Genomic DNA, 24,039 nt, shown 5'->3' with positions numbered 1-24,039 from the left:
AAGTGCAGTGTCGTCCGCAAACAACAGCTGGCTCACCTCCCACTTTTCTCCATTTTCTTTAACCATCTCCAATCCCTGACCCACTACCCTAGCATTCACCTCTCGCACCACCCCATCCATGTATAAGTTGAACAGCCAGGGCGACATAACGCATCCTTGACGAAGTCCCACCTTTACTTCAAACCACTCACTCTCTCCATTTCTAATCCTGACACATGCTCTACTACTCTCATAAAAACTCTTGACAGCTCCCAAAAGCTTTCCTCCTATCCCATAAATCTGCATAACCTCCCACAGTGCCTTTCTGTCTACCCTATCATAAGCCTTTTCCAGATCCATAAAAGCCCAAAAAACATCCTTTCCTATAGCTTTCTCACATCTGTCTTACCACAAAGATCTGATCTACACAACCTCTACCTGTCCTAAATCCACACTGTTCCTCACCAATTACTCCTTCTGTTCCTCTCCTAATCCTCTCAATTAAGATCCTCCCATAAGCCTTCCCTACTACACTTAACAGGCTAATCCCTCCGAAACTACTACATTCACACTTGTCAAGCCCTTTTCCCTTGTAAAGAGGAACTATACAGGCACTTCTCCAGTCCTCCGGTACTCTACCCTCTCTCCAGTCCTAATATTCTTTAATATTTATTTTATTTTCTAGACTATTTACAATGCAATAATTTACAATCCACACTGTTAAAAAAAGTTTTACTTTTTACAAATTGCCACAGTTCAAAGATTAATCTTACACATGTTAAGCTTAAAAATGGCCACAGTTCACAAAATTCTTTACACAGTTCAAAGAATTAACAAAGGTTTGACTCTTACAAAATATTTACTATTACAAAGTTTTACCCTTACAAAATATTTACTTACAAAGTTTTACTCTTACAAAATATTTACTCTACAAAGTTTTACTGTTACAAAATGTTACCCTTAGAAATTTTTACTTACAAAATTTTACTCTTAGAAAGTTTTACTATACCAAATTTACTCTTACAAAGTTTTACTGTTACAACATTTTACTCTTACAAAGTTTAACTTGGACAATAAAGTTTTACTGTTACAACATTTTACTCTTACAAAGTTTTACTCTGACAAAGTTTTATTTTAACAAAGTTTTACTGTTACAAAATTTTACTCTTAAAAAGTTTTACCATTGCTACATTTAACAATTTGCACAGTCACTTGTTTTACTTCCAGAAATCGCCAAAGTTCACAAAGTCATTTCTTGCGTTTAGAACACACGCGTTCACTCAGGCATCTTTTCCGGCTTACGAGCCGTCGTTGGAGTTTTGGGAATTGTCAGTTTCCCATCCGTTGACAAAATGGTGCGTGTTGATGCCTCATCTTTCAAGCGGTATTTTACGAACTTCTCATAGAGGGCATTCTTCTGAGCGTCCGTTTTCCTTCTCCACTCTGCTTCGGTTACACGTTGGCTTTTTGGCATCCATGATGCTAATTCAAAGTTGCCGCACCCGTAAAGGCCCCGCCTGGAATCTGCTGACTGGAGTTTGATTATTCCGTGTAACCGCTGCATGAGCTCTGGAAGACGTTGTGGCCTCCAGTTTATGCTCAGCATGATGATATTGTTCATGGATTCGCATGCGTTAGTCCATGAAAATGGGACGAAATTATGCGTGAGGGAAGTGCGGTGAACGTTGTCTTGTAATTTTGGAATCAGTTCATTGAAATATTCACTGAAATCTGGGCAACATGCATCGTATTTTGTTTGTAGCTGTAGCACTTTGTTGTCATAGGGTTATAACATAACCTATAGGTATATGAATTAGTTTTGGTTAGTGTGTCACTGCACTCAACACCACTCACAGCTTGAAGCTGGTTGTTAATCTACCATCGACCAATACATGAACGGATTCCTGCGTTCTCTCTCTCTCCCTCTCCTCTGCAATGTATATTAATCGTATTACTTGTCAAATAAGAGTGATAGATGTCATTAGTAAGTCAAGAAAAATGTGTCATCTGCTACACCATTCTGAGTATTTTGCTGTTTGTCACATTTTTTAAGGTAGCTACTATTTAGCAAAGAAAAAAAAAGCATGTAAATGAACAGACACGAAAATGTAATACAAAAGAATACTGGGCGGGTTGCTATTCTTGTCCGAAACATTTTTAAAACTGTGCCAAAACTAAGTGGGGCAACTGTACATTGTAGAATAAATAAAACACATCAAAACATGAAACCACAGAAAATGGAAGTGCCCTAACACCATAGAAAACCTTAAGTGAGGGGTATACTGATTTATTTCATATTCTAACATAGAAAAAATATTGTAATATGGTTCTTTTCCTTGCCGAGTTATTTTAAAACTATTTTTTTTTTCATCTCGAGGCCAGTCACAAGAAGCCCTTCTTTGGTTGCCTCCAGGAATTGTCCTCTTCTCCTATTAGCCAGAGATGTAGAGAGCAACTCATGACCCATCACAAATGACACATGTCCATCATGCCACAAACCCATCACCTTAAGGTGTCAGACAGAGGGCTCAGTTCAATGCAACTTGTGTAGAAACTGTGCCCACATCACTTGTTGACAATACTACACAAACATCTGGATCAGTTCCTTGTGCCCACATCTGACCCCACCCTCAGACTGCATCCTTGCCCACACCCCTATCATTGCCCTCCCTCCCATCCACTCCTCCCTCCTCCCCCACCCGTACCTTAACCCTAACCTTTACCGTACCTTAACCCTAACCTTTACCGTACCTTAACCCTAACCTTTACCGTACCTTAACCCTAACCTTTACCGTACCTTAACCCTAACCTTTACTGTACCTTAACCCTAACCTTAACCAACCTCCCACATATGCAGAACACACATCAACATGGTACAATTAAACATAATGGCATCAACATGAACTCAAACACTTTCTCAAACAACACAACATGTACATTGCCATAATACAAGAAAAAAAAAACTTATACTCGCAAAAAACACCCTTGTTTCATAATTTCACCACCATCAGACAAGACTGGACCAACAGCAAATGGTAGACTCGTCACCCTAGTTCACCAATACATCTGTTTCATGGACACAAGTTCCACCACCAAAAAGGCTCCTCCCTCCCACTGACATCACTGAAACCAATCAATACAAATCTGAACAGGTAACAAATCCACAACCAAAATAATATGTATATCCCTCCCCAATCATCCCCTTAGTGAGATGAACTCGCCTCAGAAGAGTTTGTTAAATTGCAGAATGAACAGATGAATACTGTACAGGAGGAGCATTCATCCAAATGCACAGATAAAAGAAATATGTAGCGAGTGATGTGCAAGAATTTATTAAGAAGCACCACCCTAACTAAATTATGGCTAATAGAGCAATTGACATTTTGAATGGCAATGAGATGTTGCACTTCCAGAAATTCCTGCTGCAAAGAAAAAGACAATTGAGTTTAGATGGCTCATCATGTCACACAAGTACTATCAGCTGAACATAATAAAATTATGCCAGCTGCTTATTACTCAAAAATATACAACAACTTACCACCCATACTACACAATACCTAAACACAAACTTGTTAATACTCGGATCTTTAAAGAAGCTCTTCAGTGTGTACCACCAAACTCAATACTTCATCAACCCCCACCCCAGATAACAGCCCCACAAAAAATCCCTGTCAGGAGAATTAAGAAGTACATTGGCACCTTTGCATTTAGGACACCATCCAGCAATAAGGATGTACCAACACAGGATAGGTCTGGCCACAGAATAAAACTGCCTAAATGCAATCACCACACAGAAGACACTGAACAGATCATTCTGCACTGCCCCACACTAACAAGCCCTAGACAACAATATTTCTTCCCTGAATGATTAATGGATTTGCCTGGTAATCGTTGCCTACCTGGGACCCATTGGTCTCTTATAAGAGACCTTGGGCAGTGGATTGATCTAATCTATATATGTCAGTGGATGTAGGAGGAGGAAATTAACTTTATCTGTCAGACCTGCTATGGAAGTGCTGTGTGTTTGCATTGCTCAAGTACCAAGTAATGTGGTCTGTGATAGGGATGAACCTTTATCCACAGGGTGCTATAATAGGAGGGATAGTGAATTGGTTTTTGGATGGGCTTATTTTAGGGTGGCTATATGCACTAACTCCCACTTCCTATAAGGGAGGAAAAGCTTTTTGGTATGCATGTATGAAGTTTAAATGTGTTTGAGAAGAAATGTCTTTGAAATATGGTAGGAGTTACAAGGTTGGATAGAGTGAGAAACAAGAAGAGCTGAGGTGGAAAAGGAGATAGAGGATAGGGCTGATGAACAAGTATTGGGATGGTTTGGACACATGGAAAGAATGAGTGAAGAAAGAATAGTAAAACAGGTGTGGAAGGCAGAGGTGGATGGAGTGAACTTAAGGGACAACAGAGGATGAGATGGATGGATGGGGTGAAGGGGCTTTGAGCAAGAAGGGGCTGTGTTGAGCAAGGGGGAAGGCAGGAGACAGGGGTGAGTGGAGAATGGCTGTGTATAGATGACACTTTGATGCAAGGAGGGAGATGGGAGTAGGGAGTGGTAATGTATGGATATTTTGACAAAGTCTGAAGGTGTTTATCCCCATCTTCCCCATTTTCTGCATGAGGGGACAGAGGGGGGTTCTCTGATTAATTGAAGTGGCCTTGCTGTGGATGTAGTGTCCAGGTACGTTGCTTCTGACCCAGGTTGGTGGGCAGGAGACCGATGAGAGGGAGGCAAGAGTGGGGGGATAGTAGTGGAGTGGATATGTCCTTTTGATTTGGCTACTTCCCTTATAAAGGGGGGAAAAAAGCCCTTGGTATATAGATAGATGTATGTATATATACATAACAGGATGACCACTTATTTTTATATATTGATTTTCTCTTTAAACAGAAAGAAGACTGTGAAAAAGAAGACTGTGAAAAAGAAGATTTCAAAGAATCTGGATCACGTCGCTATCAGTGTCCACCTCGCCATCAGTGTCCACCTCGCCAAGAGAATCCTCCTCAACAAGAGCAAGAATCTTGTAATGATATGACTAATTGGCTGGCAGCAGGTGCTGTTCTTGTTGGAGCAGCTGTGTTTGGCATTACTGGCTTTGCTTTGGGAAGGACCTCAAACAAACCAAGAAAATGAACCATGTCTGATTTATGTCCTTTAGGTCTTGGGGGGGGGGGGTTGTACAGAAATGTTTTGTTATGGGCTGTGGGTGCTATTTCTCACACTCTTTTCTCTCTCCCTTCCTCCCCAACTTCCTCCCCAACTTCCTCCACCAGAGATCCAAGTCTTCTTTTTAAAGTGGACAAACTCTTTCAAATGCTTGTAAGATCTTTAGATACTTCCATGTTACTCTACATTGCCCTGCACTCTCCCGCAAACTTGAAATTTCACTGAATGACTAATGGACCCTTGGTGATGTTCAGTTTTCTAAGGTTCATTGATGTTAAGAGAGAACTGGGGCACAGTTTGATTACAATGATAATAATGATGAACTATGATTATTCAAGTAATAATAATGATTAGAATAATAATAATGAAAAAAAAAAAAATAATGATAAATTAAAATGAATAATGGTCATTATTATTGTATTTTTATTGCAAAGTTTCATTGATGCAGCTCCACTGGCTGGTAACTGTCTTGGGTCCTCTCATAGATTTCTCTAGAAGGAAATGCTGAAGTGTTGTCTGTAATTACCCAATCGTAGTAAACAGGAAAGGAACCACAATTATGTGGTCCCATCTTTTGCTCTCTGATCCAGCGTTTCTCAACCTTTTTACCCTTGCGTAACCTTTAGAATAAATTGCATGTCTCAAGGAAGCCCTGCACAAAAAAACAAAAAAAAAACGCGTATACCATATCTTTCTCATTTTATTTTTATCGTAATAATAGGTTAGATAGGATGATGTCTCTATATTACATTATTACAATAACCAAGAATATGCCGTGCGTGTTTAATTATATCACTTATATGAAATTAAATAATCAAAAGTGCATTAGCTTCTCTCGCTTGTTCTCGCAGAACCCTTAGGGACCTTTTGCAGAACCTTAGGGTTCCGGGGAACCCTGGTTGAGAAACTCTGGTCTGATCTATCATACATAGGCTCATGTTCATGAAAAATTCCAACTTCCAGTTATCACTTTTAGGTTTTAATCCATGCGTTGTTTCAACTTCTAACCTACTCAAATTATTTATGCATCTATATGGAAAACTATTTCTTCACATCCTTTAGACATGTGATCTTTCTTAATTTGCACTCATGATGATGATAATGATGATATGGTTTAACATCGCAAACTCCCCCTTATCGGAAGGCTAGGATGGTGCCCCTTACAGAGGGTTTTGTTGCATGGCCTCTTAAATAATGTCCCTAATCAAGAGATCTCTCGGTGGTTTTAGTCTTTCCTCACATGGTTTATCTGCCAAGCTGGAAACTAGTATGGTTGGTGTAATTTGTAATCTTGCTCATATCAGTCACTCTGAGGGGATCACACTACTGACACATATTCTAGTCTTGGAATATGCATCAATGTATTAGTGCGGCTGCTTCTGTCACGAGCTTATAGGGAGCAAGGAGCAGCCAGAGTTGACATATCTTGAGCCGAGTCCTGAGACTGTTTGCCAACCCCACAGGGTGGAGGCAAGGGTGTTTATGGTTTTTGAAAACCAGTAATAGGGAAATTATTCTAATGTCTGTCTCCCAGGACCATCATTTGTAGGTACCCATTATCGATCCCTCAGATTGGTCATGTTCCACTCTTGTTCTAGGTGCCTTCTAGTGCTCAGTGCCTTTTTGTCTAAGACCCTAAACCCAGCAACATCTTTGTCAATTTTCTTTTAGCTAATACCAATCTATTTGGTTTCACTAAATGGAGTCATATCTAACTACTCAGGACCTCAGTTTGGCATGTGGTGAAGCCTATTTTGAACATCTTGTTAGGTGGGATTAAGGAACTTATCAGAACAAATGAATTAACTTGATTTAATGCAAAATTCATTTTGCCCCTTCTCTCAGGATAAAACAGTTGAAGTCCATTTGAATTAGACAGTTCTGTTTTTGATGCCCCGCAGTAGTGGAAATGTATTATAAATTGAAGAAGAGAGAGATAAGGGAAAGGTTTTCAAGTACGAGGTGGTAAAAGTTGGTGCAGATGCTCAAGTCATAGAAGATGCTGTGATATGCCATAGATTAGCTATGGACTCCAGATGGATGATAATTGTAAAAGGGATGAGAGGTTCCTAACACAAAAAACTGGAAAATCAGAGGTGCACCCTTAATGAAAATAGAAACCACAATTGAAAGAAAAAGCAAATCAGTGTTACAAAAAAAAATGAGTGACAAAGAGTTTTATCATTTCTCTGCCTGGGAACTGATTTTTGGCAGGTGATATCAAACCCAAAACTCCTTGTGTGGAAATACATGTGGGCTTTTTCATCAGGTACACTAGCTTTGAGGAATGCTTCAGCAAACTGTGTTATACCTTACTTTTGTTGATGTGATATAGCTAACATGCCAGAGACTAATTTTTTATCATGTATGTGATGCTTGTACACATCATAAGGTTGGTATATAATTAAAATTGAATAAAAAAAAAAGTTATTTCATGATCTTTTGTGCTGGAAGTACACCATACATATTGGCAGTCTTGTGATCTTGTTAACAGTCAGAGAAACAGTACTACCAGGTACAGGAAGGAGGGTACTTTCATCGGCAGAAAAAACGTCTCCCTGACAGGAGCTAAAAGCTTCTTTTTTTTTCTTATTATAAAAACGGTGAAAGGTTTAACCAAGTAATTTTAACTACTTTGTTCAAGATGATGTTTCCCAAAGCTGAGTAACATAAAGGGGTCATCACACTTAGCTATTTTTCCTCCAACATCCTACCTCCAACCTCTATTTGAACAAATAGAATATGACTTTGCTTACAGAAATCTTGACTTCTCTAAGAGCATTTCAACAGTATGTCTAACATTCATATAGGTTTACAATCTCTCAGTTCATCATTTAACTTTACTATACATAATGGAAAGATATTATATTTGAAGATTTTAATAGATATTGTAACCAATACAACTAGAATATGACCGTGTACAGAAACCTAGACTTTTCTAAGAGCATTTCATCAGTATGTCTAACATTCATATAGGTTTACAATCTCTGTTCATCATTTAACTTTACTGTACATTACGGAAAGATATTATATTTGAAGATTTTAATAATTAGATATTGTAACCAATACAACTAGAATATGACTTCACGTACAGAAACCTAGACTTATCTAAGTGCATTTCAACAGTATGTCTAACATTCATACAAGTTTACAATCTCTTGGTTCATCTTCATCATTTAACTTTACTATACATAACAGAAAAATAATATTATATTTGAAGATTCTAATAAATATTGTAACCAAAGTCGTTTTTACTCGAACAAACTCAACTGTTGGCCCTGGTGAAGCCCGTGGAGGCTCAATGTGATACCCTTAATCAGGCAGCGGCAAGTAAAATGTAAAGTAAGGGTTCATTGCCCTTGGTGTAAATCTTTATGGTTTTATGGTCAATAGAAAATGCAGCCATGTATTGTTTGCTCAATTTCTGCAAAAAACTCCTGTGCCACTACGTTGTCTGCCGATTTTTTCGGCATACACTTCTGAATGTGATGTTTCTTGAATTTTTGCAACCATCCCTCACTGTACTGACACTTGTGTTTTAGATTCAATTCTTGGTCAAATATTTTAGTTTGGGTCCCCCAACATGTCTCCAAACTTTTTGTATACTTTCAATTACGATGCTGTTGGAACCTTTACATCAAACCTCTGCCCAGAATTTCACTTTTACCACACCCTTTTCTATCATGCGTTTCCATGCCTTTGTTTCACTCGCTGTATAAAATTCATACAACTTCGATTTTTGTTTCTTCAAATCCTACACTATAGATGAGCAAACGCTCCATCCCCTACTCCCCACCACCTCCTCCTCCTCCACCACCACCACCACCACCACCACCACCACCACCACCGTCTAAGTGAGAGCAAAAGCTGTTGCCATAGAACGGCAATGGTCTTGTTGCCAACATTCATGTCCTACAGTCTGCCCTAGGCACCAGGGATGTCAACGTAGCCCTCCTTCAGGAGACCAACTGGCCGGACCACTGGCCTTGCCATCCTCTCCTTGGCCACCATTCCAAGTGAACCCGAAGTGCCTTGCGGTGAACAGAATCACACTTACTGGTGGCACCTCCCTCCTTTACAACATATATCGTCCTCATGCGGGAAAGGTGGCACCTATAGGAGATGTTCTCCTTATCTGGCCACAAGCCCACAGTAATTGACGGGAACTTTGATGTGCATCACCCCCATCTTCGGCTCCCTCTTACGACACAATGAAGCAGGGTACATCCTAGCAATACACACCGAGGGGATACCAGAGGTCACCCTACTGAACTATGGCAGTCCACTCGCATCTTGGGAGGGAGACTAGATTTCACTCCGCTCTCTGCGAGCATGGCTCAGCGTGCCCACTGGATGGTGAACCCCCAGCTCACTAGCGACCACTACGCTATCATCATGACTTCAGCCATGGACCTCTTCTTCCCCCACCTCGACGCTGGAATACAGGGAAGGTCAAATGTACCCTTTTCCAGGAAAAACGCTGGTACTAGTCCTATGCCCTACTACAGGACATAGACGATCTCCATCGGGACTTTGTCTCCGCCGTCCAAGCCAGTGTGTGGACTGAATCGTCCCCAGGACGAAGCCAGGCTTCAATCGCCACGTTGACCGGTGGTACTACGACAATGTACGGGAACAGATTCTGCAATGCCATGCATCCCTTGAGACAAAGGATCTTCTGTGCTCTTCCATCAGGTATATATAGGAGATCACACACAGGGTCCAGGAAAAATATTGTTGGAATGATGTGCAACATTCACTGCCTAAATCACCGCTACCACCCTATGGAGGAAACTATGGTTGGAAACAGGTGCTGTCACTCGCCCACAGCCTCAACAACAGGCAGCACTGCTAATGCAGCAATTTGCACACCGTTGTTCCACTGCCCAACTCCCCCTCCCTGTCAGGCAGGAAATGCACCTGCTCAGACAGGGTCGGGAAGACATGCTCCACACTGCCATGACGAACTGTCTTCACACTGGAGGAGTTCTATCATGTTAGAAGAGTAAGGATACTGCTCCAGTTAGTGACAGTATTTCTTACTCCTTGAGTCAACTGGGACCAGTTGGGGAGCTGGCAGCAGTGGCACTCGTTACTGTTTCTTGGGAGACGGGGCGACTCCAAGAGGATTGGGAAAAGGAAGGAAGGTGGGTGTGGTGCCGATTTCCAAGCCCAAGGACTCATAGCTCCATGCCCATCTCCCTTAGGTCCTGCATTGGCAAGACCGCTGAGTGGATGGTCCTCAGTCGCGTCCTGTGGTGGATGGGATCCTTCCATCACAATAAGTATGGTTTTGTAAAGGGAGCGGCAGCAACTGACTGTGTGGTAACCCATCTTGGCCTGGTCGGTAGTCGGTCTACCCTTATGGTGTTTGTGGATCTGGAAAAAAGATGACTTAGTGAATCTCTGACGTTCTTGAATCATTGGCTACCAAGGAGAGCCAAGGCAGATTCCTGCCCTGGGTTCCACAATACCTCACGGACAGAATGGCGAGAGTGCGCTTCCAGCTCCCAAAGACCCCTATCCTCGTATCAAAATGGAAAATGGGACCTCGCAGGGGTCGTTCTCAGTCCTACCCTCTTAACGTGCTCGTGGAGAACCTGGTTCTCCCTAACGTCGGGGAAGATGTTTGCCTCTTCTACTATGCAGATAATCTCGCGCTGGGCGCCCTCCCGCAAACGATTTAGACTGAATATCTCGACCAAGGTAAAACGAATACTATAAGGTACGTTAGCGGGGGGGGGGGTTGAGGGAGAGCCAGAAAACCTTTCCACTGCGCAGGTAGATGATGACGTCAACGAAAATATCGAGACCAGGGTTCCGCGGGTCGAGAGTCGAGACCTGTCAGTCACTCACACACCAGTGTGTGGAGCGAAGCTCCATCTTCTGATTAAAGGGGTAGCTAAGGCAGATAAATAACATATAAAAATGCCAACAGTTTGTATAGTGCAGAAGTGCAATGCCGTTAGACTGAGAGGTGATAAAAATATACATTTCTTTTCATTACCCAAAGATAAAGAACTTAGAAATGGATTGAATCATGTGGCACACACAATACTCGGTCATCTGGATATGTATGCAGCCGTCATTTTGAAAGTAACTATTGGCAACATTTCCTGAAATTTTCATTCAATTGCAAATAAACAGACTAAAGAATCCGGTTAAAACATAACTGCGCTTGGTGGAGATAAAGGTCTACATATAAATTGACTTGTCATCCCATCTAATAACTCGTCATATTAATATAATCCACCTAATGTGAAAGCATGGAAAACATTATTATAACTTTTCTGGCGGTCATATCTCAGATACTGATAATATGAGGATAAGAAAGTGATACTGCGTAATTTCAGTATTATGTGAACATCAGTGTAATTTTAAAGTTTACCATACAGATGGTTTTCTTTAAAGTTTACATTTTCTTCCACCTCTCTCCCCCTCTGAATTTCCTATGACGTCACGGTGGAGGTGAGCGGAGGGGGGGGGGTTGCCTTATAATATTCGTTTTACCTTGATCTCGACGGCCAAGACCAGAAACGAGCCAGGACACGGATACAACGCCCCCTCCCCCCTCATACTCTTCAAGGCGATGTATTCACCGGAGTACCCACCTACCAATCACTTAGACACCTGGATCAACTCCAGGCTCTCCTTCGCTCCGGAGGCCAGGTACCTCCGTGAAGCCACTGGGATGAGATTGAATCTCGTTAGAAGCATAACGAGGCCCCGGCTGGGTGCCGGACATAACCCTGGACGTATTATATTCAAGTGATACGTTCAGTAGTGGACTATGCCGCTATGGATCTCATCTCCCTCAGATCGTGGGACAAGCTCGAGGTCCTCCAAAGTCTGGTTTTCCGCACCTGTGTAGAGAATCTTAGGAGGCGAGAGTTGCCTCCCCTTCCCTACGGGCGGAGACTATTTCGTCCTGTCCTCTCATCCGACTTTTGACCGGCCCATGGGGGAATGAAGTCAGTGCCCTGGACGTTGAAGGAGACCCAATCAGCCACTCCAGGACCTGGTCTGCGTCGATCTCTAGACCGATCCCATTCAGATTATACCCTTCCTACCCCGTGACAATCTTCCTGTGCCAGCTTCCGAACCTTCCACCTCACGAGGAGGAAGGCTGCGGCCCGGCACGATTACGGTTCATGGTCCCCAAGGCCATAAGGTCCATCACTGACTCCCCATCCACTCACGCTATGGAGAGTAACGGCAGCTCCACTATACAGACAGAGCTTGCTGCCATCAACGCGCTGAATCACGCCTTTGCTGAGCCAGTCGTGATCCACACAGACACAAGGAGTGCTACTGACGTTATCCGGTCAGGAAAAACAACGGATGAATCCTACTTAACGACGTCAATCCAGCAATCGTTGAACCTCTTGCACTGGCAAGAGAGGCCCGCAAGGTTTCACTGGATCCCCAGTCATATTGGGATTCCAAGGGACAATATTGCAGAGATGTTGCCAAGGTAGCGACAAAGCTCAACAGGATCACACTGGTCCTGGCATCCACGCTCACACACATCAAGAAGGCCAGGGCAGACCATAGCAGCATTATTGCTACTAAGGACTCAGCACGGTGGTATTACCTCATCACTAGCTACGACGCCATCCATCTGCTTCTTGGTAAAAGGGTGAAGTTTATTTTCCACAGGATCTGCATTGGATATCGTTGTGAATGGTAAGTGTTAAGCGCAAATAAGAGACAATCACTAGATCTTAAGGTTTAGGTGTTATTAGGTATCGTACTGAATTTTTTTTTAGTTGTATGCCAACCACCTATTTCAATTATTGTGTCTGTAAAGTTATAAACAGGAATCAATGACGAGCACCTGCACATTCCTAGTGCTCGGTCTGTCACAATTTTTGAAATTGTGACACCCGGCTCGCTGTCTCCCCTTCCCATTTTCTCACGTCCGATTTCTCTCCGCTTCGGCTGCTTGAAGCTCTGGTGCACTACATACCCCGGTGTTGGTACGCCCAGTTGCCGCAGCGACCCCAACACCCGTTCCTACTCAACCATCAACACGCCCGCCTCGACAGACATTGACGAACGCTCCGACGCCACTGAGGAGTCAAGGTCATACGTCAAGGCACACCACTGGACGGCCAGTACCCACGCCCCCACAACCAGCACCTGCGGTCCCCAACGAAGCACAGCACCTCGCCAACTGTTTGTTTTGCAGCGGCCCACATAGGCCGTCACACTGTACGACGTACCCGGATATCTCCACCCGCACCAACAGACTTTTAGCACTAAACAAGTGTACCATCTGCTACTCGAACAGGCATCTGAAGAACCGCTGCGACTTCCAAGCAGGCTGTATGAAATGTGGCGAGCGCCATAAGGCCCCCCTATGCCCTCAAGCCATCAGCATAACAAGCAATGGCATCATCGTTTCACCTACGCAGAATGCAGTTCCTTCTCACCTCTGGAACCAGTCTCCGTTAAGCCACGCCCCCGCTCCCCCCTACAGCGCGGCTTCATCTCAGCCTCCTGCTGGTTACCCACAAGCTCCAGGATACCATCCGTATTACCCCCCCTTCTATCAGTATCCGGGGGCCTACCCCCCTCATCACCAGTCCCCCTACCATCCTCCGTTGCAACCAGCGCCACTTGGCACGAGAGCAATCCAAGATGGCACCTCAACCCCCACACCATCAACCTCTACCAGCTCCCACGACGCCCTCAGAGCACCTCCAGAGGTAACCCACGCCCCTGCTTCCACCAGTGCTCCCTCTTCAATATACATGGCTCCCATCCTTGTAACTCCAACCGTCTTGGAATCCTCTTCAGCACCCACAGAAGCAGTGCTTGAGCACCCTCTGACGACCACGGTCCCCATCACGACGTCGGTTCAAACTTCCGCTGTACCTGATATCACCTTGCATCAGGACCCGGAACCAGCACCAGTCCTCGTCATTGAGAATTCACAAGTTGCCACTGACACTCCAAGCTCAGAGCACCTCTGCTCCCACTTCATCAACGTCTATCAGCTCTCACCATGACAGCCCCTGTGCCACGCCCCATGTAGGCGACGCCCCGGAAGCCGCATGCACTCCCTCTTCAACGCACTCGGCTCCCATCTTACGAACTTCAGTCAGCAATTCCACGGCACCAGATGCCACTTTCTCTCAGGACCCGGAACCAGTACCAGTCCTCATAGAGAATACACAAGTTGCCACTGACGCTCCAAGCTCTCAGAGCACCTCTACTTCTACTTCAACAACGTCTGTCAGCTCTCACCACGACAGCTCCTGTGCCACGCCCCCAGTAGGCCACGCCCCGGAAACCACCTCTACCCCCTCTTCATTACACTCGGCTCCCATCTTAGGAACTTCAGTCCGCACTTCCACGGCACCAGATGACACTTCACCTCCAGAACCGGAAGCAGTCCCGATCATCGTTGGGACTACACAAATTGATAATGACGCTCGAGGTCCTCACATTACACCATTTGATCCTGGAACCACTGTTACGGTCCCCAGAGAAGACGATGTCATCAGCTCCGTAAGAGTCCGCACTCTTAAAGGAGAATACGAGCGGTCTGTCACAAGAATCATCCCTCTAGAAATCAATCTGAGCACGGACACGCCCCCTCGTTCCCACGCGGACCGTCACGAACCGACCGCGGAGCACCTTCCCCCCGCGGGGGAAGGCGAAGCGGACACCGTAGACGACGGAACCTATCCGGCGGCGAACGACCCGACTGAAATCGCCTGCGAACACGAGCACCTCACCACGCCACCTACACTACAACCCAGCACGGCCACGGTGACCGACGTCCCAACAAGATCAACAACCACGTCATTCAACGAGCCAACAGCGGCTCCATTAACAAGAGCACGACCAAGAAGAACGGCCGCCTAGCAAGCCAGAAACTGGTTCTCTATTCTTGTTGAATGACCAGCCTTCTTCTCCCAGCTTCAGGCCATAGGGGATACCGCCCCCGGCCCCCTTTTTGGTTTATAGCCGTGTCACAATTTTTGAAATTGTGACACCCGGCTCGCTGTCTCCCCTTCCCATTTTCTCACGTCCGATTTCTCTCCGCTTCGGCCCTTCATTCCCTATACTCGGGGGAATTACCAGAGTCCTTAAGACTTCTAGTAGCTACATCCTGTCCTTTTTCCTCCTCGTTATCCTCTTCAACTGTCGTGCCATTTTGACAATCAATTTCAGTGCCTTAACGAAGGGAGAGACTTCTAATTATCTAGAAACACCCCCCCCCTTTTGATTTGTGTTCTCAGAGCCAAGCTCAACGGTTTTCGCGCCCAAACAAAGCGCCCAAACACACCCCCTCCCCCCCCCTGCGCGCTGCCACATATTTGTTTTAAGCTAGGCAATTAGAATAATTAGGATTGTGTCTAACACGCTCGTGAACAGTGTCTACCTCAAGGAACAATTGCAACTGTGTCACCTCCCACATGAACATTATTCGTAGTACCCTTCACAACTAGGGACGGAGACGTAGAACTATTGGCAACGTCGGAAGCCGGCTAGCGGGCATCTTGACCTGACCTGCCGCAGGACACAAGCAGTCTAAGCATCGAGTTCATCAAAAGAGGTCAGACCGCTCGTTCTCGGAAGTCCAATCGTGTCCTTTCCTCCCTCATGTGACTGTTGGGGATTTTCATCCTTGTGAGCCAATCGAGTGTCGATTATTTGGGTATAAACCCCTCAAGCAAAAACTCTATGAGTGTAGTGCGATTGACCGGGAATACGTCGGTGAAGTGACTTGCAAGCCCATCACAGCGCCCGCCCAGGCCGTCACCCCCCGCCCCCACCAAAACGAAGCAGCGCCGGTCGGAGCTCAGCAGGAGACCACGCTAATTGAAGACGTCTCCACAAGCAAGACACATATTAAGTACTAATACTTTAACAATTTCTTAAGCTAGGAACGCGCGCAGGGAATAGATAGGATGTATGTATGAAAGCCAACTGTTAAAACCCTTATTTAATGTCAAGTAGCATATTTCTAGTGTTTAATTATTTAATTCATTAAAACTCACAATAGGAGTTCTGGGTTTCATTAGCCTAGGACGGTTCACTTAATGAGTTGTCCCATCATACCCCTCCCCCCTCTTTGATTTACTCTCACGCTTGCCTTGGAGGGAAGGCGAGTGGTCCCGAGATGTGATACAAATCGCCTGGACTTCGGTTCCCCAACTGCAGCTATCTTCCCCCTCCCTTCATCAATCACTTAAGGTACGTGTTACCCACACCACCTCATCTACCACCTTCTTCCACTGTCCAGGAATTTGTGTCACGGTCTACGGCCTAAGATATCTTCATCAACTTCAACTCTACTACTAACACTTTTCACACATGGAGAATTGACAACAATTTTGAGCCGATGACAGAGAAACAATCGCACACTGGTATAATACAGACAACAGAGAGTTCGGTGGGAGGTTCCTGGAACCGTTGCCACTCACCGTAATGCTGGTTTTCCTCTTAGTTAAACTCGATGCGACAGTTGATTGACTGTTGCACTGGAAATATAAATATAAACAAAACAAGGTTTTTAGAATACTTCCACATTATCAGTATGCTAACAAAACATGAACACCTGGTATTTTTTTTTCCCTCATTCAATAACCCAATTATCAAAAACTCGCTTGTTTAATCAAGTAAATATCTCAAAATAATCCGCTGAGAATTATTTTAGAGGCGTATACTTCCGTCACATTTTGTCCAACCAACTAAAAAAAATGCTCCCAAATACATTCACGAAATGCATCAACTATTAGAATATCATAAAATACGAAGCACAATCAAAAGCCATAAAATTATATTTAGATATGATGGATGAAAATTATATAGACGGGACAACATAATTCGTTCCCAGTATATCAATTCGACAAACAAAAACGAGACCAGCGTTTGCTTATCTTTGGAGACGGTAATCAAACAGGTGGAATGAATGAATTAAAAAAAAACACATGGTAGCAAAAGAAAGTTTAAAGAGTAATTGAAAGTAATTGGCATTATTTTAGTGTGGATTTTATTCTCTAATCAATAAATTATACTACGTGACTTGGCGCCATAATGAAACCACTGAGTGCATAAGAACTCTACAATCATTACTACATACTGGTTAAGACCAGCACAAGGAAGCAGTCTCAAATCGCAATGGTGTCGTTCCTCACGAGGGGAAATTACACCTTTCAATTTTGTTGCAATATTCATTCATGAAAAAACGTTGATAACATACTGCTAATGGCAATTAACAGAGGTGGGCAATTGCGTTCCTTCACTGAGTTCTTGCGTAAGTACACACCGCCTTTTTAGGAACGCAAAATTTTTCAAATGAACGTAAATAAGAGGAACGCACCGCCCGAAAATTTAAATCGCTCCTGCGTTCCGAGTGTTACGAAACTATTTTTTTTTTTTCCAAAACGTTTTCAATGGAAACAAAGACGACATTCACTACGCGGCAATATTCTGTCGTTTACGCTCAGGCGGGAAGCTCTCCCATTGGTCAGCAGCTAAGTCGACCAAACCTGGACCAGTGGAAAGATAGCGATGGTGAGCTCCCTCCTCAGCGGGCAGCCTGAACAACATTAACTTTGAACAGCTGGTGTTTGTGAGGGGCAACATGCACCTCCTTGGGAACAGGAGGGGCAGGAGAAGGAATTGGAGTAGGAGCAGTAATTTAAATTCTTAAAGAAAAAAAAAAATGTAACTTGTCTAGTTGTTTGAAATATACATTCATTTTAATGTATGAAGCCCTGGTGTATTTTGTTTTATTTTTGAGTTGCGTAATAGTTCTTTTGGTGTGCAGGATAGAGTTTAGTGGTTTTGAGGAACGCAGTGTTTTTTCAATGAAGGCCAAAATATCATGATAGGATGTAATGTCTCTAGAGGACGAAATGTCACATTATGATGTAATGTCATAGGACAAAATGTCGCAATGGGATATAATGACAGTGGAGGACAAAATATCACGATGGGAAGTAATGATAGTGGAGAACAAAATATCACGATAGGATGTAATGATAATGGAGGAGAAAATATCACGGTAGGATATGTCAGTGATAGTGGAGAACATAATATCACGATAGGATGTAATGATAATAGAGGAGAAAATATCACGGTAGGATATAATGTCAGTGAAGGACAAAATATAATTTTAGGAAGGGATACTGGACAGAATGTCAATGAAGGCCAAAATATCATGATAGGATGTAATGTCGCTAGAGGACGAAATGTCACATTAGGATGTAATGTCATAGGACAAAATGTCGCAATGGGATGTAATGACAGTGGACGACAAAAGATCACGATGGGAAGTAATGATAGTGGAGAACAAAATATCACGATAGGATGTAATGATAATGGAGGAGAAAATATCACGGTAGGATATAATGTCAGTGAAGGACAAAATATAATTTTAGGAAGGGATACCGGACTGAATGTCAATGAAGGCCAAAATATCAAGATAGGATGTAATGTCAGTGGAAGACAAAAGATCACGATGGGATGTAATTATAGTGGAGGAAAAAATATCATGTACTTTAATGCTCGTAGTATTAGGAACAAATTTCAAGAAATACAGGCGTATGTCAAAAGCGAAAATCCCGATATGATAGGAATAACTGAGACATGGTTAAATGGTACAGAGTTCGAAGCTGAATTTAATATTGCGGGATTTAAACACTTTCATCAGGATAGAAACCACAAGAAAGGTGGGGGTGTTCTATTGTACGTTAAAAACAATGTTCATGCTTGTGTTTTAGAGAAAGTGAAACAGGATGCATATGATAGTTTGTGGGTTGAGTTAACCCAAACAAATGGACAAAAAATGAATATAGGTGTAATATATAGGCCAAAGACATTATCATTAGCAGACGACCAACTGTTATTTCAAGAACTGTCTAGTTTCTGCAACCGGGATTTATTGATAATGGGTGATTTCAATTTTACTGACATTGATTGGATGACCCTTGAACATGGCCATATAGGTAGTCGCTTGACTGATTTTCTTGGTGACAATTACTTAATTCAGCATGTAAAAGAGCCCACAAGATATGGAAACTTACTCGATCTTTTGATCACTAGCCGCGAAAGCATGGTAACTGATGTAGAAGTCGGTGAATCTGTTGCAAATAGCGATCACAACTTAGTTAGATTCAAACTCCTAAACAATTTTAGAATAGATACTTGTGTCTCTAAAATACCCGATTTCAGTAAAGCTCAGTTCATAGGACTACGTCAGGAGCTTCAGCTTACAGATTGGGAGGCAAAATTAAACGAAAAACCTGTAGATCAGAGGTGGGAAATATTTCAAAATACGCTCACTAAGATGATTCAAACTTACATTCCTTTTAAAGACAGACGTCCCCCAAATCAGGCTCGCCCAAAGTGGCTCGACAAAGAAACTGAAAAAAGTATTGCTAAAAAGAGACAGGCTTATAAGAAATATAAGTGCTCGGGTGCATCTAATGACTATGAAAATTATGTATCAATACAGAGAGATTTAAAAAAGACAATAAGGAAAAGAAAACGACAGTACGAAATGAACATCGCTGATAAATCCAAAGAGAATCCCAAAGAATTCTATAGTTACATTAGAGATAAAAAGGTTGTTAGGAATCACATTGGTCCACTATTATCTGCTGACGGTCAACTTGAATATTCAAATGAAGGAATGTGTAATATCTTAAACAATTATTTTAGCTCGGTATTCGTAAACGAAACACCTCAAAGTGAATTCCAAACTGAAACCTGTGAAACGTCTAGGGTAAACTTACTCACTACGGTAAATATAACAAAAGAAAAAATTAAAAGGTGTATAGACAAACTCAAAGTTAATAAAACACCAGGGCCTGACGGTTGGCATCCAAGAATCTTAAAGGAAATGAAAAATGAGATTGTTGTTCCATTAGAAATTATTTTCAAGAAATCCATCATATCCGGAGATGTCCCAAGAGAATGGAAGCTAGCTAACGTTACTCCCATATTCAAAAAAGGTGACAAAAAGAAACCAAATAACTATAGGCCTATAAGTTTGACTTCAATCGTAGGAAAAATAATGGAAACTATCATCAGAGATGCTATCGAACATCATTTAGAAAGTAACCGTTTGATAAATGATAGCCAGCATGGTTTCAGACGGAAACGTTCTTGCGTAACTAACTTACTCGAATTCTACAACACAGTTATCTCGAATTATGACAAAAGAAACAATATAGATTTAGTATATCTAGACTTTGCAAAAGCTTTTGATACCGTCCCACACGAAAGACTACTTACTAAATTAGCTTTGCATGGAATAAGTGGTAGCCTATTAGGTTGGACTAGTAATTGGTTGAATGGTCGAAAACAGAGAGTTGTTTTAAATGGAAAAAACTTCTGGATGGAAAAGTGTTGCAAGTGGAGTTCCTCAGGGTTCCGTTCTTGGGCCACTTCTATTCATAGTATATATAAATGATATAGACCATGGACTAAAATCTACTGTTTCCAAATTTGCTGATGATACAAAACTGTGCGGAGTGGCAAATGATCACTCAAACCGATTAGATATTCAAGAAGATTTAGATAAATTACAGCAATGGTCTGAAAAGTGGCTAATGAAATTTAACACAAGTAAATGCAAGGTAATGCACATAGGTAAAAATAACAGTAAGTACGATTACAAGTTATTTGGAAATTCGTTAACAAAAGTGGATAGTGAAAAAGATCTCGGCGTAATTATCAGTAACGACCTCAAATCATCCAAGCAGTGTATTTCAGCCTCTGAGAAAGCAAATAATATTCTGGGACTGATTGCGCGATCTTTTGATTTCAAAAGTCCATCACTCATTAACAAACTATATAAATCGTTAGTTCGTCCACATTTGGAATATGCTGTTTCTGTATGGTCACCGAATCTCATTAAAGACATTGACAGACTGGAAAAAGTACAACGGCGAGCCACAAAACTGATTCCAAATATCAAAAATAAATCATACGAAAATCGACTAAAACACATGAATCTGTTTTCCCTAAAAAAGCGTAGACTCAGAGGTGACTTGATACAGGTCTTTAAGATTTTAAAGGGAATTGACAACATCAAAAGTGACCAAATTTTCACATTGAATGAGAATCAGACAAGAAACAATGGTCTCAAACTATCCGGAAATAGATTCAATTTAGAAGTAGGTAGAAACAACTTTGCCAACCGTGTAGTAAATGAATGGAATAAACTTCCTGCACAGGTAGTGCAATGTAGTTCAGTTCGAAGCTTTAAGAATCAGTTAGATAAATACCTAAGTAAGATGCTGTAATGATTACAATTTATCTTATATTATTTGTTTTTGTTTTGTTATCATTTGTCTGTCTGATTTTCATTTATTATTAGTTATATGTCAATTTATTATTATTTACTATTTACCTGTTTGTTTATTATTTAACTATACCTATGCATTTATTTATGTATTTTATTTGTTATTTACATTATTATAGTTTTTATTTATTGTTTTATTATTAATATGATTTTTTTTTCGCATCCGACCTAGATATGGATCAAAAGGTCTCCTGTCGGCATGCTCCGCCTTTGTAATCCTTTGTAAAATTAGAGGATTATTATTATTATTATTATTATTATTATTATTATTATTATTATTATTTTTTTTTTTTTTTTTTTTTTTTTTTTTTTTTTTTTTTTAGGGATGCTTTAATAGTTTTGGAGCTCTAACGCAGGAACGCACCGAACGAAAATATTCGAGGAACGCACTAACCACGGACCGAGGAACGCAGGAACGCTAATGCACTGCCCAAAATCGAGGAACGCGCCCAGTTCTGGCAATTAACTAATTGGATCAGGTGCTTCTGATGCTTTCGTCACAATTTCACAATCTTGATTCAGTGTATATTCATCACTCACAATTTCCAGTTCTAAATCAGTGTCTCTCAAATAGGCTGGGGTCGGATTCTACAATTGATTCACTTTTGCTTACAGCTTTATTATGTACACTTTGCAATCTCCTTAATGTATTTGATATTTTATAAATATCGAGTTGCAGTAGTCTAATTTATAAGGTATATAATCATGGCTCAGCATCTTTGTAGGACCTTCATTTGCACATTTTCTCATAACTGCAATAATTCTTACATGATAATTCACAGTCTTCCTGCATTTAGTATGCTTTCTTCATAGCTTAAAGGTCAACTAAGAAGGTTTTAGATTTCTTTATTTTTTGTTATTTCATGTATGAAAATATAACTTAGAAGTTAGAACACTGAAATGCACGTTTCTAGCATTTTATAGTCTTGATTTTATCTAAACTTTATCAAAATTTTATCTTAAAAGTGCGTGGTTGCAGACGAACTTTTCAATGTCGTAGTTACATTTTCCACCGCTAGGGCAACTGATGACGTCAGTATTGCCAGCGAGCAAGGCGATGGGGATTTCACATCGAATGAAGAAGATTTACCGGATTTTGATGCGTTCTCGTGTTCCAATGTGGGTACGGTACAAGGATACATGTTCGAACCAATTTGGATATCCAAGCAAGACTCAACTGACGAAGAACATGCCGAGAGCGAGGAATTTTCAGAGGATGAACGCCTAGAACGAGCAAGAAATAAAGATTGGTGACTTCGTCGGAGTGCATTACTGCATGGAAGCTTTAAGCCACGTCCACACGGTCGAGCTGTGCCTGGCAGGGCAAAGTCTGCAGTCTATGCCCGCGTAAGATGTCCACACAGCTGTCTGTGGTGGTTGGAGGGCAGTCGGACGCCAGCAGTTGTTGTGAGCGAGTGGTTCATTACGGTAAGATCACCATGGTGCGCTCCATACTTCGAAAGAAGATAGCACTATATTCTATCATAATTGGTGCCTGCATTAAAAAGAAAAACAAGAGACCACAGAGACGTGTCTGGTGCCGGGAGTGGTTGCAGAGACGTGAAAGAATGGGTAGCTCTGTGACAATCCTACGTGAATTGCATGAGGAAAATGAAACTTTGTTCCGCAATTACGTGCGGATGGACATAAACAGTTTTTATATTCTTGTATCGAAAGTGGAGAGCTATATTCAGAGGCAAGAGACAAATATGAGGCAAAGCATTACACCAACAGCACGTTTGTCTCTATTTCTGTAATCAAAACACCTTACATTCCACAGACATTCATGTGATTTATATATATCAATCGAAGTTATAGTGTCTTGTCGTGACCAATATGCACTAGCACTCGGTGTGGACATGGTGTACTAATAACGTGGTAGTCAGTAGATCTGCCTACACCTTACCTCGTGCGTTTGGCAGTGACGGAAGACCTCCATCCACTGCCCTCTATTGGCGCCGGGAGCGGACAGTTTGATGGTTTGCCCGCTGAAACTGCTTGTACAAGGGCAAAGCCTTCGTGCCCGACGGACACTGCTCGACGGTGTGGACGTGGCTTAAGGAAATAAAAAGATAGTAGTGTATAAAAGAGGGCTTTTGCCATTGGGCGATTGAGCGAGCGATTAATTGGCGGTCTGTACTGAGCGGGTTTGCTAACTTTGCTCGCACCTCACCTCGTGCGTTTGGCAGCAATGTCAGCCCTCCATCCATCCACTGCCCGCAAATGGTGCCGGGAACGGACAGTTTGATGGTTTGCCCGATGAAATTGCCCGTTGTCGAGCAAAGCCCTCGTGCCCGGCGGGCAGTGCTCGACCGTGTGGACGTGGCTTTACATACATAAATGCACACCACCAACCACGCCAGACCAGATACATGATTTCGTTGGTTTGTCATCAGATGTGCGGATTAAGATTTGAAGGAATGAAATAGTAGGCCTAATACCTGACAGACGTTGATGGGCCTGGGCCTATCCAGCATGCCCAGCCTTTTTTTTTTTTTTTTTTTTTTTTTTTTTTTTTAACATCCACACGACCACCAAGATGACC

The 24,039-nt window shown here is 42.2% G+C and overlaps 2 protein-coding genes across 4 annotated transcripts in view; one reads left to right on the top strand and one right to left on the bottom strand.

Annotated features, from left to right (window-relative positions):
- LOC143027167 (uncharacterized) overlaps positions 1–8,897 on the top strand; it is a 33,520-nt gene extending 24,623 nt beyond the window's left edge. Inside the window, exons 4-5 of one of the 2 annotated variants that reach the window (XR_012966576.1) lie at positions 4,886–7,226; positions 7,376–8,897. Coding sequence is in view for 1 of the 2 variants with exons in the window: in XM_076188262.1 (XP_076044377.1) it covers positions 4,886–5,128 (243 nt within the window). In the remaining variant the exon portion in view is untranslated. Of the gene's footprint in view, positions 1–4,885 lie in introns of both variants that reach the window. The other variant, XM_076188262.1, reaches the window with a different exon arrangement.
- Positions 1–24,039, bottom strand: part of LOC143027166 (zinc finger BED domain-containing protein 4-like) — a 44,985-nt gene that overhangs the window by 15,615 nt on the left and 5,331 nt on the right. The window contains exon 2 of one of the 2 annotated variants that reach the window (XM_076188260.1): positions 16,603–16,659. The exons of the other annotated variant lie outside the window; for it this stretch is intronic. Within the exon in view, the coding sequence (XP_076044375.1) occupies positions 16,603–16,659 (57 nt within the window). The remainder of the gene's footprint in view (positions 1–16,602; positions 16,660–24,039) is intronic. 2 annotated transcript variants of the gene reach the window in all.

Source organism: Oratosquilla oratoria, chromosome 7, assembly GCF_046742065.1.
Source record: "Oratosquilla oratoria isolate Oo_2021 chromosome 7, ASM4674206v1, whole genome shotgun sequence".
NCBI classification, from domain to species: Eukaryota; Metazoa; Arthropoda; class Malacostraca; order Stomatopoda; family Squillidae; genus Oratosquilla; species Oratosquilla oratoria.
This window is presented reverse-complemented; position numbering and strand designations above follow the sequence as displayed.